This window comes from Phaseolus vulgaris, chromosome 6, assembly GCF_000499845.2.
Source record: "Phaseolus vulgaris cultivar G19833 chromosome 6, P. vulgaris v2.0, whole genome shotgun sequence".
Taxonomy (NCBI): domain Eukaryota; kingdom Viridiplantae; phylum Streptophyta; class Magnoliopsida; order Fabales; family Fabaceae; genus Phaseolus; species Phaseolus vulgaris.
Window position 1 is genome coordinate 28,922,526 of NC_023754.2, and position 17,766 is coordinate 28,940,291.

Here is a 17,766-nt window from a genome sequence, read left to right on the forward strand (position 1 = left end):
ACGAGAAAACAATCTCTTTAAATTTAATAAACAAGATGAGAAAGATTTGCATGAATTAAAGTATATAATTGAGTATGGATAAAATGATAATGAATTATATAATTAATATTTTATTAATAATATCATTTTTAAAACAAGTAATTACAAAAAAAATGTGAAAATAATAAATAATATTAAAGAAAATAATTTAAATTTTAGTAATTTGTATCGAGTTATATTGTATCCACTCGTTTTTTACGGATTATATAAGAGAGTTGGTTAAAATGACATATATATACTTGCGTTAAGACTCTAACGACATTTCATATCAACGATTAAAAATGGATTAATTTTTTAAAATTATACAACTATATATTAAATTTTATATTTTGTTATTTTTCAATAATAGATTAAAATTATTTTTTTATTCCATGTTTCTTTTGTTTAATTAAAATGTTACATGTAGTTAAAAATATTAGTATGTTGGTTAATAATTGATTGGATACAATCCCTGACGTCAAGAGTCTGATAAGATATTACAAAGTGTACTTTAAGTTTAACTCAACCCCATAAAACCAGCTTATGAGATTGAGGTTTACACTCACTTATATACAATGAAATGTTCTAATCTCTAGTCGATGTGAGATCTCTAACACTTTTATCACAAAGAATAATTAAACACATCAACAATGGAAGAAATTCGTCATAAGTGTAAAAAATATTGTTTATACATCAAAACCGTTCAAATATTTGTAAGATTTCAAGTTAAATTTAGATAATTCTAACTTTTCACTATTCTTAAGAATTTTTTTATGATATACTGAATTTTTTAATATTTATTATAACAATTTTAGTTATATTATACATACTTGAAAAGTATATATATATATATATATATATATATATATATGTGAATATATCAATTTAATTCTTATATCTCTAATTTAAAACATGTATCCAATTTTAAAAAGTTAAATATTACTCATTAGTATTAACCCTGCTCAATAATCTTAATATTCTCATAATAAAATAAGAAACAATTATATTTCTTAATTATGTTATAACATTAAATTATAGATGAATAGTGAAAAATATGCTGATAAGCCGAAGCATTATAGAACCCAGCATGGCAAGTCATTGTCCTTAATTTGCAACTTTTAAAGTTTTAGTTCTAGGAAGAATTATAATAATAATTTTTTTAACCATAATAATATTATTCGAATAATTCATCTCTATAAACAATTATTAAGACTATCGACAATATGATTATAATATTGATCTTTCATCATGCTTTACATCATATTCAAAGCAAAATTCGAATTTTATACCACTTCATCACAAGTTTGCTACGACTTGTAATATAGTTTGATTAGTCTTTAATTGTTTAATTCAAATTTCAAAATTTAATTATTCTTAAATATATTTTTACATTATTATTTAAATTTATTACAAATATTTTAAATTTTGATTATTATGATTATTTTTTTTCAATTTCAACTATTAATTTAATAATTTTATGCATTTTTAATACTGAAATAAGAGTTTATTATTCTTTAGTTTTACTTTATCTAGATTTTCCGAGGAAGTATTTGCGTAATCTTTATATTCGCTTTAGAAGAAAAAGAAATCATCATATTCGGTGTAAAGTACTTATTCCACTGTCTAGTTAAAAGTCATTATATTCGCATTATATATTGTAGAAATTGAATATTATTTTTGCCTATTTTCTTTCTATAGTGAAGTATGTTGATTTCTTTAAGGAGGATGTATAAAGTATTAACATTATTTATAATTCAAAATCTTAATGTAATAAGTATATGGATTTTTTTGTGATATGTTTAGTAATTGTTTTCATGTCTATTCAATGTTTGAAAACATATGAGGAAAGTAGAAGAAAGTGTAAGTTTATATTTGTGTAGATTCACATGGAATACGTGTTAATTTAAGAATTGATAATCCTGAGAAGCAGATGTAGTTTAAAAGCATCACCTTTTATACCCTTTAAGATAAGGGTTGAATACCTTGCTTCACACTTTCCATATGTAATTATAGATTCCTCAAACCCATTCAACTTCTTTCGTCACCCTCTCCATCTTCTCTCTCAGATTTTCTCCCATCAATTTCTGTTTCACCAGGAAATATCTTGTGTTGGCCACTCATTATATACCCTCATTTTAATTCTTCTTATTTTTGTTTAAGTATATATCATTTGCACTTTGTTTTTAGGAGTCTCCAATTACTATTAAAAAAACATGTTTGAATTAATTTTTTCATAAAAATAACAATCTAATAATTCAGGTTTAACATTTGTGTATAATATATATATATATATATATATATATATATAAAACAATTCTCACTATATATTATATATTACAAGGGTTCTAATCGATTAACGATGTTAAAAGTTATTCTTACAATTTATCCGAGACTGAATGTCTCCAATTAATTACTCGTGTCTTTTCTTCAATTTCGGTTGTTCTTCTTAGATGTTTGAGAGGATGGAATACCTGTAAAGATACTCCGACGCTCAAGTTAGATGAAGTCAATTTAGGTGATTTAGTTCAGGCTTCAAAATAAAGTTACCTTTCACTATGAAAGTCCTTTCTTATTTATAGTGTTCTAGTGGGTCTTATCCAGTCAAAATGATTAAGAGATATCCAATGAGCGTTTAATCACACTTTATAACTCCTAACCAAAATTAATGTTCCTAACTTGTGATGTGACATGGACATCCCATTTTACTGAGAGATTGCTAGACCGTCTAGAGAACCGACCATTTAGACTTCCGATTTCTACTGAGTGGAAGCTTTGTTGTCGATGAACACTTTGAAGAACTTCAGTGAGACTTTATTGTAATGGGAGAGTCGTGCTCTCTCCATCCCTTTTTCAACTTACTTGTTGAACCTTGAAGACCAAACGTCCGACTTTCGTTAACCTTAGTTATAACGAAAGTTTTTTAAATTTTACTAAATTTTACCACTGGTACCAAATTAATACATTAATACACATTTATAAATGTGTTTTATAAAGTTTTACCTTCAAGAACATATAAATTGTACATATGTCTAATAAAAAATATATAGAACTTAAATTAAAATTAAGCCGTTAACTAAGATATTCAAGTGTTGGGTTTTAGAAATACAACTAGCTTACGTTATAATAACTTTTTTTTAATGCAAAGTTTTAATATTGTATTTGAGTATAGATAATCTTAGAACAAAATAAAGATTCAATCTATTTTATCAATACAAAATGAAAATGAAAATTATATTTGGGTTCTTGCTTGTCATGAAAATTGTTTAGTTTTATTTTTTGGTTTTGATACCAATATTCATAGCTAATCGAAGTGTTCTTATTTTTACACGCACGCTGTACATATAAATAATCTTAATCTGAATGTTTCTTTATAGATAATTGAAATAAACCAAACTTTGCAATAAGCCCCACACCTATTGGCACCATACGATTCGTACTTGTATAAAAGTGATGGTTTTATGGCGCCCACCTTTTCTCTTTTAAGTAATTGCACACAAACTTTTAATAATTACCCACTAATATTTTAATCAAATAAAACTAATTCACGATTAAATATTAGTCATTAGTTATTAAAAACATTAGTACTAAGAATAACATCGACCCATAAAATTTAAATCAGTTTAATTTAAACACGTTTGGGATGAAAAATAACTTGATTTAATGCATATAATAAATTTTTACTTAAACAAACCCATTTTATAACCTTGTTCAAACTAAAGTAAACACATTTTAATTTTAACAGCCTAGTGATGACATCAATCCTACCAAAGTTTTAGAAGAAGAAATGAAGACGGCGCAGGTAGAAGAGCACGTGCGCACGTGACACCTTTCTCTCTCTCTCTCTCTCTCTCTCTCTCTCCATGCTTTAGTTGGGGACTGTGCTTGATTGTGTGAACAGTGTGGGCCATGGCTACGTTGGGTTTTGTCTGCATAACAAAAGCATGACATCATAAGTGTAATGGCAGTTCCAAACTCCCTCCTCACAGAAACAGACAACCATCCTTATTCTCCTCGCTCTGCTGCTGTCCAGAAATTATTACATGGATCACGAATCTTATGGTCCCAATTCACTTCATTTTCATGTAATAGTATAATTTAATATTCTTCATTTTCTTTTCTCAATTGAAAATATTCATTACATGTTGCACGAACACTGGTCTAAGCCAAAGACACGTGTTTGACAAGAGACTGTGTGATCACTTTTTGCTGTTCTCCGTACACGTGTTGAACCATCCACCCTCGATTCCCACGTGTCACAAATCTCACGGGCACCCCTTTGGTACATTTATCTCACCCAACCCTACCCTTACAAAACACGAATCCTCGTCATGCGATCATCGCCTCCCCCTCTCAACCTTATTTCATTCAATGCTAGTACCTAAGCTTCATTCACGCCTAGTAAAGAAAGAGAGCAAAACAAGGGAATCTGGAGAAAAAGGTAGGCTTACAAAGGTTGCTTTATTGTATGCATGAGAATTGTAGCAGAGATTTGAAGCTAGACCCGTGACCATCACCATGAATAGCATGGGTTCATCTTCAGAATATCACACTCATCAGCACCCTCATCTTCCTCCGGGGTTTCGGTTCCACCCCACAGATGAGGAACTAGTGGTTCACTACCTCAAGAGAAAAGCAGACTCTGTTCCTCTTCCTGTTGCCATCATCGCCGAGGTTGATCTCTACAAGTTCGATCCGTGGGAACTCCCAAGTATGAAACTTTATCACACCCCACCTTGTCTTCTCCTCCTTGCATGAAACCCACTTTTATATTTCCTTGATTAGTTTGGTTTGTGATGCAAAATTTTATATTTTTTGGATTTTGGTGTTTCTGTGTTTTTTAGGTAAAGCAACGTTTGGCGAGCAAGAGTGGTACTTTTTCAGCCCAAGAGACAGAAAATACCCGAATGGGGCAAGGCCTAACAGGGCTGCTTCTTCTGGGTATTGGAAAGCTACCGGAACTGACAGGCCGATTCTTGCATCTCATGGCCACCACAAAGTAGGAGTCAAGAAAGCACTTGTTTTCTACGGTGGGAAGCCTCCAAAAGGGGTTAAAACCAATTGGATCATGCACGAGTACAGGCTTATTAGCACTTCCTCGAATTCTACCTCAAAACCACCTTCTCTGCCTGCAGACCATGCACGTAGTACCAAGAAAAACTCCTTGAGGGTATTCACATCTCTAATTTTTATTTGTTTTAATTACTTTTCTAACAAAGTTAAATGAACCGTGTGATGTATGCAGCAGATCTTCCTTAGTAAGATAAGGTTTTTATTGTTCCTAAAGATGAAAAAAATTACGCGTAACAGTAATTTTGACTGTAATGTAGTTTTTTTACTCACCGTGACCACATTGTATTTTTTATTTCTTATTTATCTTTAATTTTCCGTAACATCAGATATCAGGATAAACTGTACCATAATTCAAAATCTTGATTATTACTGTTAAATTTCTCGTTAAAAAGTGATTGTTTTTATGTCACTTTTGTTTGGTAGCTTGATGATTGGGTTTTGTGCCGAATATACAAGAAAAACAACAGCACCATCATGCCAAGGTTTCCTTTGATGGAGCAGAACAAGGAGCTTTCTTCGGAGAGTACTATGGTACCAATGATGTCAACTTTGTCAATGGCCAATAATAACACAACTCAGAACTCCAAAGCCGGGACTTCGACAAGCGCAAGTTATGGACCCCTGGGACTAGAAAATGATGACAACTTGTTTGATGGAATCTTAGGAGTTGACCATAGCATGCAGCAAGATGTTTCTGATTCCCACCAAGTCTCTTCAAAGGGAATCTACCCTGTGAAACGAGCACTCTCGTCACAGTTTTGGAATGACACAGGGTCATCTTCTTCTAGCAGGAGATTCCATTGTGATCTCAATGCAGGAAGCAACACTGTTGAGGAAGACAATTCCTTCGTTTCAATGCTTAGCCAACTTCCACAGAACACAGGGTTTCACCCAAATGCACTTCTTGGCCCAGTTAGTAATGATGTATTGAGGCAACAGTTTCAACTTCCAAGCATGAACTGGAACGTTTAGGGTGATTAATTTGTCTTAGGGTAGATACTGGGTTAGATAATGTACCTGCCATTGTAGGTCTCTATTAAGCTTTAGTTTGGGTTTGGAGTTTATTATTGGACAAACTTAGATATAATGTTGTTTCTGTATTTTTATAAAAATTTGAGTGTTACTTTGTAATCAGCATAAGCTTTTGAGGTAAATTTTCATTATGCAGATTACAAACTAAAACTCTAATTCATAGAGTAATGACGCGAACAACAGCCGATAAGAAACTATATCTAATTGAGTTCTTTTCTATATTATATTTTGTCCTTTCCACTATAGCTTATTTTTTAATTTCGTCTTTGAAGCTTACACCAAACTGAATACAGTAGAATACTACTGTTCTGCGTCAGCAACAACACTAGCACTTTTAATTAACTAAAGAAAGAATCATTATTGATTGGGATCTATTGCTAAAAAGGCTCATGACCCCGTAGTCATCGTTCGTTCATAAAAAAAACCACTGTGGTGGGGAGAGTAATGTTCTCACACTAGATTAGGACCAAAAAACACTCTTTGACACTCTTCGATCGGTCGGTCAGTTCTTCTTTTTTCTAAAAGTAAGTTCTTCACTCTTTTTTCATTGCTCTCCCTCTTGTCCTCTCCTGAACACTAAACTTGAATTGTACTTGCAAAAAACACAAAAAACACTTCGACGCTCAACACAATATTTGACACCTATCACTATTAATACTGTAGGATAACCTACCTGTTTCTTGAAATTTATGACTATTTATATTATTATCATGTGCTCTCTGTTATTAGGTGAGATTAAGGAATTCTGTTATGCTTAATAATACATTATCTAGTATTTGATCGTTGATTAGACTCATTAATCCTGTTTAGACGTAATGGTTTTTGTGATATCGATCGGCTTTGACTGAGTGCCGAGTCATAGTCTCAGTCATGCAATCCTACCACAAGTAACATTAAATAACAATCACACAAACAATAATCTTTGCTTTGCTGATAAAAAATAGAAACAATAATCTTTAGTTCTTAGTAAGGATATACCTTGGGTGGAAATCAGAAATATATAAAGTAAGGTTATGTGAAAGATCATTTTGTATATGGGAAGATTAGATGGATCTAGGGAGTAGAAGAAAAGAGAAAAAAGAATCTAGGTTGATATGGATTTATAACTACTATGAAAAGTTTCCAATTGAAAAAGAAATGGTTTTGTATGATATCTGATAAGAAGTTATTTCGTCATCTTCTTGGGCATTTGATACTTAAAGAAAGAAAAAGGTTATAGGAAAAGAAAGATAAAAAGATTGTTATAAACCCTAAACACAGCACGTCCAAAAGTAGAATGTCAACTGTCAAAGTTGTTGGAATTAGACAATTCAACAGTTTTAAATCCCTTTAGTATCTATAACATATTATTAAGCGCATTATTTCATAAGAAAAATTATTAATCGACAGAGGGGTACTCTAAGTTGAATATAAGATTTTGGCAATGTTGTTTCAAAGGGTTAGGTATAGATAACAAGTCCCCACACTGATAAAGAAAAGGAACACAATTAACAATCTTGATTTGACTTTTATCAAGTTCAAAATATATATTATCAAAACCTAAATTGACGTCTCAAAACACAATCTTATTTCGCATCATCTAAGTAAATCATACAACAATGATGTATGAAAACAAATGACAGATGGAACACACATTTTTTTCTTAAAATAATTCAAATGTAATCATATAAAAATGTTATTTCACAAGAGTTCAGAAGAACTAACTCACACATATATTCCATGTCAAATCTGATAAAAATAAGTGATAAATATATAATTTTTTTAAAAACATAATATGTAAAATAATTTTTTGAACTTCTTGTTGAAAATACCACATGATAAAATCAATATAAGTAGGTGTAAATATTATTTTACATACTTTGGGATGATGTTTTTGTGGATTCTATGTATTTTATAAGTGATTTGAGTTTTGTCATATAAGGTTTTGTGCATCCTTAGGTGGTGTAAGGAAACTTGTTTTCGTTTTTTGTATAAGGGTTTGAGTACCCTTGAAGTACCTCATTTTATTTTATTTATTCTTTGCTGATAAAAAAAATATTATTTTTTAAGATTAAATTAGATTTAAAGTCAATTTTTTAAGATAATATCAAAGTCATTTATATTTTAACGAGAATTTGTGAGATATATTGCATCACCCATTATTGAATTACCTAATAAATAGTCACACACACAAATGGATTGATCTCGACATAAAGAAAGTGTATTGAAGATCTCACATTACTAAGATCAATTTATATTAGATAAACAAATATAAATTTTATTTTACCAATTTTATAAGGTTGAATTAGTTATAAAATTTAGAGTCTAGAGTTTAGGATTTAAGATTTAAGATTTAGATTTAAGATTTAGGATTTAGGATTTACTTTAAGACTTTCCAACCATAAATAAACACAGTTATACGAAAAATTTTAAAGACTCTCTCCATATTTATTGATCCCATAAATCACTAAAACCTCTTCAAGATTTTGACAAGCAAATTATTCTTTACTTACCAATGCAAATTTGTGTAAGATCATTCCTGCATAAGAAGCTCTTTGTAATCCTTTAAAACATGTCTTGATCATATGAAATAAAAGGCAGCCAACTCTTAGAACAAAATGAGAAGCCATGAAAATGAAAATTCATCGAGGTTATAAAGTAATTAATTATTTTCACATATTTAATAGTTTAGACAGAAGTATCTAGATAGGATATTTTGGTAACTTGCCTATAGATACTATTAATAATTAACTTATGTCCGAATCAACGTGGAATATTGTTACATGATGAGATTGAGTAAGTCAATCCACACACTACTCAATCAGAACACAACACTTAGAAAAAACTTTTGCAGTTAAAGAAAATAAAGAAAATAAAATATGTGGACCGTATGCGGCCAAATAATAGGCAAAAGATATTATATATTGTATATATTATATGAAAGGAGAGAGAGAAAGATTTGGGTTTTACTTTTCTATCTAATGACGTATCATTATTCGTAGTCATAATCAGGTATTTGATTTAATTGATGGCACGCAAAGATTAGATAATAGGATTAAGCCAAATCTTCACCATGAAATGATGTTCATCATGTTTTTTTGGGGCTAATGTATCGCCATGGCATTGGCTGCTTAGAAAGCACCAAACATTGTTGTCGTGTTTTCTCTTTCGTTGAAATTCAAACATGTCTGTAATGTATCGCCATGTTATTGGCTGTTAAGAACAAATTCATGTTTAATGGTGCAGTACCCTATTCAGTATAAATTTTAACCTTTTACTTCCTTTCCAAAACCAAACCAAAAATGTCAACTTGTTCTTGCCTCATTGTGGTAAATCGTTTGCATCACATCTCCACCGTTTATATTCTTAATTTTCTTGTTTTTTTTATATCTTTTATGACCTATTCCTATTAATTAGGGATTCTGACTTTTCTCTCCACATATATATATTATCTTGAAAAATCTTTTGTGTCTCTTGTTGTTATGTTGAAAAATCTTTTGACATTTGTCTCGTTCATATTTGCCAAACGCTCGAATTACTATTTTTTTATTATTTTTACTTTGTCTTGATGACACAAAATGTTTTAGCATATTACGGTAAAGAAGTTCTTCCACAGAAGAAGGACAAAATTGAGTAGAGAGTTCACTAAGAAATTGATATAAAAAAATTTATCTAATAAAATAAATTATTTTCATCTCGAGCAACTATCTTCCATGATTTTTGTAATATATATTTAAAGATATAGTCTATCAATATTATAAGGCTTTTGTTTTAGATAAATGTAGTTTGATCAGGGAGAGATAAATTTAAATTAATAATTACTTTATCTAAAGATCAAAAGATCAAAGTGGAGAGTATTTTAAATCATGTTTATTTTTTATGTTTTAAAAAACACTAATACTAAATAAAAAAAGTGCATCATGATTAATGGAAACACAATTCAATAAAGAGTAATTTCGTCAAAAGAAAAAAACAATTAAAGTGGGGCAAATAGCAAATATGGGTGTGCGAATAAGAATGACAATTTGAAATTCAGATTTCCATATGCGTTTTAATTTCGGATAAGGCCCAAGAAATAAGTATTAACTGTAAACCTCAAATCCATTACTAACAGAAAAGTAGGACATATTTAGATTTTACTAATCACAACAACATATTTTTTATACTAATTAATATTTATTTCATTTTAATAATTTGTATTGAGAATATGAATTATAACTCCAAATACAACAATCTACTTTGTATTTATTTATTTATATTGTGGGTTTATATAGTTGAGTCCAAGTTTGCAGAGTTTAGTTTAGTGGCCTTAAAATTGTGATTGTATACCGTTTTTTAGTACATTTGTGTGAATATTTAGTTTTATCATAGTACATTTATTAATTTATCCGAGTAAGCTATTTTTCATTGTAATTTATTTCTTGTTATAAGAAAATAATAACATTAACTGTACTTGAGTGGAGAGATGGGGCTCAGGCACGGTCGGTTGACGTAGTGTAACTGCTGACGTGTCAATCTTTGGACGGGGGAGGTACCTACAAAGACACTCCGACGCTCAAGTAAGTATGAGATTTTAAGTGTGGTTTAGTAAGTGAATGGAAAACGTACCTTTCTGTGACTTGAGCACAATATTTATAGGATTGCCTAATGGGCTTTCTATCCCTTAGGCTCAGGGTGGTTCTGGATAGGTCTTGTCAGTCATGCTCCGGAATACCCAAGAAACATATCTTCTTTAAATGCGTATTCCTTATTTTTCGGAGGTGTATATTTAACCACCTTATCTTATTACATAAATACTCTATTTATTATGTACTCGGTCGGTCGGTCACGTCCATCCCGTGTCTATCGATACATTAACAAATACGGAAGTGAATGATGAAACAGTAGAGATAAAAAAATCTGAAAAAAAAACTAGATAAAAAATAAATTTTCCGTGAACTGTGTAATTTTCAACATATAATGATTGAGGGAATTTAGTTGATTTGGTCAATGAAATTGGCACGATTGGATGCAAAATTTGATTAAAATAACAAATTGATTAATGAAAAATTAGAATTAGGTATTAAAATTATATTTAATTTAGGCTTTAAAAGAAAAAAAAATAGGAATGTAATTCAAAAACAAAAGTAGTAAATCTAGCTTATTAGGAGTTACTTCACTAACTCAAGGTGTTTATATCCCAAATTGTTTCTACCTCCTACTTAAATCAAACGAAAGGCTATTACTTTTTTTTTTCTGTAATAGTGACAAAATATTTTATAATTATAAAATTAATTATTATCTATATTTATGTGCACATTTTTTTTGTCCTTTCTACTCTTATAAACACAAATAATTATAAACTAAAAAAAGGAACCTGTTGTGTTTTGGAGATTTTTAAAAAAATATCATTATACAATAAAATTATTTGTCAATTTTTTATCAGGTACGGAATAAATTTGTTTAATTATTTTAATTTAATATTGAAGTAGGTTAACCAGTTTCCTTTAAATGGTAATATTAATGTTAGAGAGGCACAGAGGAGCCTAGGCAAAAAAAAATGTGTAGCCTCGAGAAGCGTGGCAACGTGTGGGTGCTCACCCTCGCCGGCGACGACCCCGAGCACCGTCTCAATCAAACCCTAATCGATTCTCTCACTTCTGCCCTTTCTCGTCTGGCCTCTCACGCCACCCCCGGCTCCGTCCTCCTCACCACCGCCAACGGCAAATTTTTCTCCAACGGCTTCGATCTCGCCTGGGCCCGCGCTGCCTCCTCCTCTTCTGCCGCCACCGATCGCCTCCAGTTCCTCGTCGACTCCCTCAAGCCCGTCATCGCCGCGCTCCTCTCCCTCCCCATGCCCACCATCGCCGCCGTCAACGGCCATGCCTCCGCCGCCGGGTTTATCCTCGCGATTAGCCACGACTACGTTCTGATGCGTGGCGACCGCGGCGTGCTCTATATGCCGGAGGTGGACCTCGGGCTTCCTCTGCCGGAGTACTTCACCGCCGTGATGAGGTCAAAATTGAAGTCGCCAGCAGTGCTGCGCGACTTGGTGCTGGGCGGTGCAAAGATGAAGGCGGCGGAGGCAGTGAAGGCGGGGATTGTAGATTCTGCGCACGATAGCGAGGAGAGGACGGTGGAGGCTGCGATGCGCCTGGGGGAGGAGTTAGCCCGAAGGAAGTGGGTGGGTGAAGTTTACGCAGAGATAAGAAAGAGTTTGTACCCAGTTGCGTGCACGTCTCTGGCTTTGACTCAGAAAGCGATTGTATCCAAAATCTGAATTTCCTTCAATTCACACCCCCTTATGTGAGTTTTCCTGTATCGGAACCCTTATTCTATTCTAATTAATAAGGCCTCAATCTCCTATTCTTATCCTCTTTATGTGTTTTCTAGATTATCTCTATTCAATATATATTTATAACATTTCAACTTTTTCAATATGTTATCACCTTAAAATTTTATTTTAATACTTACACCATTGTAATTGGTTTGAACAAACTATCAAGTTGAAAGCAGCTTACACTACACCCCGTGCTTAGTGCTACAAATTTTGCCATGAAATAAAGTAAAGGGTTTTGAATTGCTTCTTCATATTTGAACTTATATAACAAATTAGAGTAGTGATAATTTGACACCAATGCTCCAAATTATATCTATTTTATGTCTATTATTTTACAAAAATATTCCTATTACATAAGTATTCCAACACTTAAAAGAATGTCTAATTTAGAAAAAGGAAAAATGGGAACAAATTAATAGAGTAGAAATATATATGTGGGTAGGAAGTTGAAGTAGGCCTCTATAACTCTGCTTAGATTAATGATGACAATTTTACAAAATTTCATGTACAATATTGTTAGTATTCCTTGTCCTTTTAACACACATCCAGTGATATTCATTTAACACGCAGCGATGTTTGTTGTGATGTGATGTGATGGAATCATATGATGCTCATCTCCACAGTGGAGAATTGCTTCGCTTCTCCGCGTTTCAATCAACTGGATTGCGTTTCCATCACGTCACCCTCCATATTCTCACGCAACTAATAATATATTTATAACCCTAACTTTTTTTTATAATTATATTACAACTTTTAATATTTTTATTTTAATATTTTTTTATATTATTTAATTATAAATTTACTTTTTATTATATATATTTATTTTTAAATTTATTATATCAAAGTTATATAACGAGTTGTATATACTTAAGAGGTCTGAAGCTATCATTTTCGGCTTAATAAAGGAATGAATGAATGATTAGATTGATGTCCATGTCGATGTCGTGGGTTGGAATCAATTTTACTAATCGGAAACAAACATACAGTGGAGTGGTACGTGAACGAGCCCTTTATAACCTGTCATTTTATGTTTAAATCCTCAAAAACCTATATCACGTGGAGTTATATACACCTTATTAGTGGATAGACTCTGATATAACTAATAGTTACAAAATCAACTTGGTAAATCGAGATATGCAAAATTTTCAACAACTTGGTTAAAAAGTTATTCCAATTTTTGCATAACATACCCCTCTACGCGTAGGGGCTCTTTGAAGTGTTGTTTGAGGCTCATATTCCCATAATTAATGCATGTCCGAATGATGATATTATTTAGTGATTAACTAGATCGAATAAGAATACATTTGCGGGTCTCTTTTTACTTATAACAGCTTAGTTAGTTTGAGCTGTAAGATTGAAAAAGTAAAAGAAAAGTATTATCCGGTGAATAGAAAGCAGTAACAGTGTTTTATTCATTAATTATATATTATTTGTAGGTATTTGAGAAAGATGAGGATGTATGTTATTATTTAGTAGAGGGTGGTGAATATGCATTAAGAAAGGAGGAGAAGAATGCCAGGGAGTTGCTTGGTTTGAAACATGGCACTGCATGCCCAGCTCCCCGAAATGTCGCAAACGTTAGCCCTTCGTATTCCTGATACCACCCACTTACCTGTTCCAAAGGAATTCAAATCATTTATACATACACTATTAAACATACCAAAAACAAAAGTACCAGAACAAAGGAAGCAATATGCCTCTTACCTCCTTTTCATGGTACCAAGGCCTCCATTTCTTAGTGATAGGCAAATCTAGAATACTTAAGCTGTATCTTGTCGACAACACTGGCACCCTACCATCGGTGTCTCCACTGAAAACTCATCAATATGCAAACAAGGAAACCTTGAGAAAACATGGCAGCACACAACCTTTGAATTACAAGGTTGAAATCATGAATACTATTATTTACCTGTAAATCCAAATCCTTAGTCCTGCTGAAATCAGCTTATTGTAGATTGGGATAACAGAAGTCTTTGATTGTTTCCAGCCCTTGAATATGTTGTCACTGATATAGATTTACCATTAAAAGAGTTGTTAATAATTAGTAAATTAAGTTGTTCAAACTATATTTGGTCAAATACAGTTTTAACATGGCCTAAAGAAAGCCAACATGAAAGTACTTGCAAATACTCCAATTCCTCAGATTGTGACCATCACTGGCATGGAGTGCCTTCTGAACATCTGGTTTATTGTAAAAAGTTTTAGCATAGTCATCCAAACATGGGTCATAACCACCCATGATTCTTGGCATCTGTCAATTAACCAAATCCACATGTGTGTCAGTAACAGCATATACCTTGTATATAACACTGTTCACAAATAGTATAAATGAATTATAATATATAAGCACTTCATATGATAGAATAAATATTTCATCAATACTTTTTTTAAACTTTTCTCCTTTTATTACATTCCGAAAGAAAAAAAAAAAGTCATTTATAAATCACGAATAATCTATATAAAAACATTAACCTTAGCTTCCACTCACAACCTTAAACAAGAAAACTTTCCTATATCCATTTTTATATAATATAAAATTTTAACTTATCCTCCCATGATCATTTCTGTCCATCTTCAACAATTTCTACTTTTCTTTCTTTATCTTTATAATATTAAGTAATAGATATTCGTTAGAATGTATTTTGGTAATGAAATGGTCATTAATATTCGTTTTAATATTTTTTAAAGACAACTTTTGTTAAAAGTAAAGTTTCCTAATTCCACTGCATGTTTTGTAAAGAGTGTGATAATGTTTTGTTTGATGACTGACCATTTTAGATGAGCGAAGCATGACCATTTGCATGGATTGATAATTTGAACGTGCTGTACTGGCGAAGCATACTGAGGTGTAGAGGCTGTAGATATCAATTTCATTGTACTGTTTGAGAACTTCATCCACTCCTTCACTGCAATCTTTATTGCTCCATGGATCACTGCTATTGAAGTCACAGCTTGCTTTGATTGTCTTGTATGTTTCATCAGATATCACTGCATGGCTCCAAGCATAATCAACCATGCCTGACCAGTCCTCAGCATCAGATGTTTCAGGGTTCCCCAGCTGCAACAAAAATTACCACTTAAATGCTATTTTTCCATCTACTGTGTCTTTCTAGCATCAGATTAATGAAAGGAGTCAATCCACTCAATGAATCAGTACCAGAGATGAAACTCGTTTTGATGACTATTATCTTTGCAAAGATGCTCATATAGAACATGATGTGACTTGCGTAATAGATCCATTCATTTCAACATATCATATCGATAAACTAAAGCATAGATAATGGAAATATTCTTGGTTATAAAGCAGGATTTCTTTATACTCTCAGTTTTATTTACTGGAGTTTACGCAAAATTTTTGAAAAAAAATAAATAATAATTCTTTCATTGTTTGTCGTTTCTTCTAAACAAAGAAAAAACTCTTTAAATAAACAGAATTTGAGAATAATACCAAAGTGTTTTTTTTAAATATTCTCAAGCATATTATCAAGCAAAATAAGGCTTTATTTTGATAACCTGCATGATATAAAATTTATGCAAATAATAACGAAATAAAGATTCAATGTTAATTAATATCAAAAGTATTTATGGTTAACTCTGCATGAAGTTTTGTTCTTTGTAATAAAGCAACTTTCTCAAACACAAACCAATGTTTTTAATCTCAATTATATCCCTCTTGAAATCAATTCTTTCAACCATGATTCTTCTAAAATCATTTTTCGTCAAAAATGAGGCAAAACCAACTGTTTAGTAGGTATTAGCTATTAAAATTATGGAAAACTACCAAAATTCCCTTGAGATCAATGTGAAGGGAAGGATCCTTGTTTCTGTCTTGGATGAGTTCAGCCAGCTCCGGTACATACTTCCCTGCAACGTTGCATGGTCACTTTGTAAGACTAAAAATGACTTCTTATTGAATTCATTGATCTGTTAATTAATTTCATTACCTGCATAGCTTTCTCCAGCTATGTAAAATGTCCTTGTTCTATATGAGGGAAATTTGAGGAACCAATTGTGCAGAAAAGTGTAAGCATCATTAGCTGTTTCAAACAGTGGATATATAGAGAACGGTTAATTTTATCAGAGTAATTAATTAAGCTAGCTAGTTAGGAAGAATAGAAAATGTAACCTTCATTAAGAAAAAAGCAGCTACAGTTGCAATTGACATAACAAGTTAATACCTGTGAAGTCATCTCCCAATTGTGCATATTCGCTGGTTGTATTTGAATAGGAAAAGCCAACCCCAACAGGAGATTCCAGGAATAACATGTTGGCCTCTGCGTTTTCACGTCAACAATTCTAAGCATCAATTAACAACAATGACATGTAGGGACAAATAATGGAGCACTATAGTCTGTGCTTCAACATATATACTTTTATATTAATATTGTATATTAACACAGAAAGTAGAAACTAAGGTGATTATGATGTATTTTTGTTCATACCTTTGTTCCATGAGAAGTTATTAAACATAAGGCTCTTGCCATCGGTGTCCACTAAAAATGGTCCAATCTCCTGTGTTGCTCCATATCCAACAGAAGAACACCCAGGTCCTGCAATTTTTTTCATTCAGAGAATGTACATGTAAAGAAACAACCTCAAAAGAACAGTGTTTAGGTAATTCCTTGCACAATGCAAATTTGAGTTTTAGTTGCTTGTTTGTTTATTGTATCACGTGTTTCTCTCCCACTCTTCAAACCAAATATTATGCTGTTTGTGATGTCACTTACCCGCCAATTATTTGTAAACAGTGGAATAGAATGAGGTAACACAGAACCAAACATATATGAGCTTACCTCCATTAAGCCACAGAACCAATGGTTTGTGTTGAGGCTTGGTGATGGCCTCAAAGAACCAGTAAAAGAGTGCTCTTCCATTGGTTTGATTGACTGTGACATATCCAGCGTAGTGCTGGAAATCTACAGGAGGTTGGCCAGGCAAGTTTGTCACAAGATCAGCTATATTATTCTTCCCAGACCTCACCCATTGTCTCTCTCTAGAACAAACAGTATCAGCCTTCAAAGATAGAATAAATATAAAAACCAAAGTGTAGATAATATTGTCCATATGATATTATGGAAAAATCACAAGAACAAGATTGTATAATGCTTAATTATATTCTATACTTGACTGATATATAGAGAACGAGAAGTTCTGCATAGCTATTTATACTGAGTAGGGAGTAGTAGTGAGTGAGTGGTATGAGTAGAAACTTTAGAAAAGCAGATAGATAGGATCGTTGAGAAAGTCCAACCTGGCAATTACTTTATCCCCCTCTTGTTCACTGGCTGAGATGATCGATGAGGTAGCTTCTAGACCATTCATGCATGCAACAAGTTTGAGTGGATCCT

The 17,766-nt window shown here is 32.1% G+C and overlaps 3 protein-coding genes across 3 annotated transcripts; 2 read left to right on the plus strand and 1 right to left on the minus strand.

The window, feature by feature from the left end:
* The first annotated feature begins 4,328 nt into the window (after nt 1–4,328).
* LOC137832611 (NAC transcription factor 25) lies at nt 4,329–6,222 on the plus strand. The gene is made up of 3 exons (XM_068640858.1): nt 4,329–4,726; nt 4,860–5,185; nt 5,512–6,222. The coding sequence occupies exons 1-3, from the start codon at nt 4,534–4,536 to the stop codon at nt 6,058–6,060; spliced, it is 1,068 nt and encodes a 355-aa protein (XP_068496959.1). The 5' UTR covers nt 4,329–4,533; the 3' UTR covers nt 6,061–6,222.
* Nucleotides 6,223–11,330: 5,108 nt separating this feature from the next.
* LOC137832613 (enoyl-CoA delta isomerase 2, peroxisomal-like) lies at nt 11,331–12,450 on the plus strand. Its single transcript, XM_068640860.1, has one exon. The coding sequence runs from the start codon at nt 11,639–11,641 to the stop codon at nt 12,356–12,358; it is 720 nt and encodes a 239-aa protein (XP_068496961.1). The 5' UTR covers nt 11,331–11,638; the 3' UTR covers nt 12,359–12,450.
* Nucleotides 12,451–13,794: 1,344 nt separating this feature from the next.
* LOC137832612 (serine carboxypeptidase-like 31) lies at nt 13,795–17,557 on the minus strand. The gene is made up of 10 exons (XM_068640859.1): nt 17,212–17,557; nt 16,861–16,968; nt 16,597–16,692; nt 16,363–16,455; nt 16,200–16,282; nt 15,189–15,476; nt 14,539–14,669; nt 14,328–14,423; nt 14,123–14,228; nt 13,795–14,030 (listed from the first exon to the last, which is right to left on the minus strand). Exons 1-10 carry the CDS (start codon nt 17,480–17,482, stop codon nt 13,884–13,886), a joined length of 1,419 nt encoding a protein of 472 aa, XP_068496960.1. The 5' UTR covers nt 17,483–17,557; the 3' UTR covers nt 13,795–13,883.
* Between the last annotated feature and the right edge of the window lie 209 nt (nt 17,558–17,766).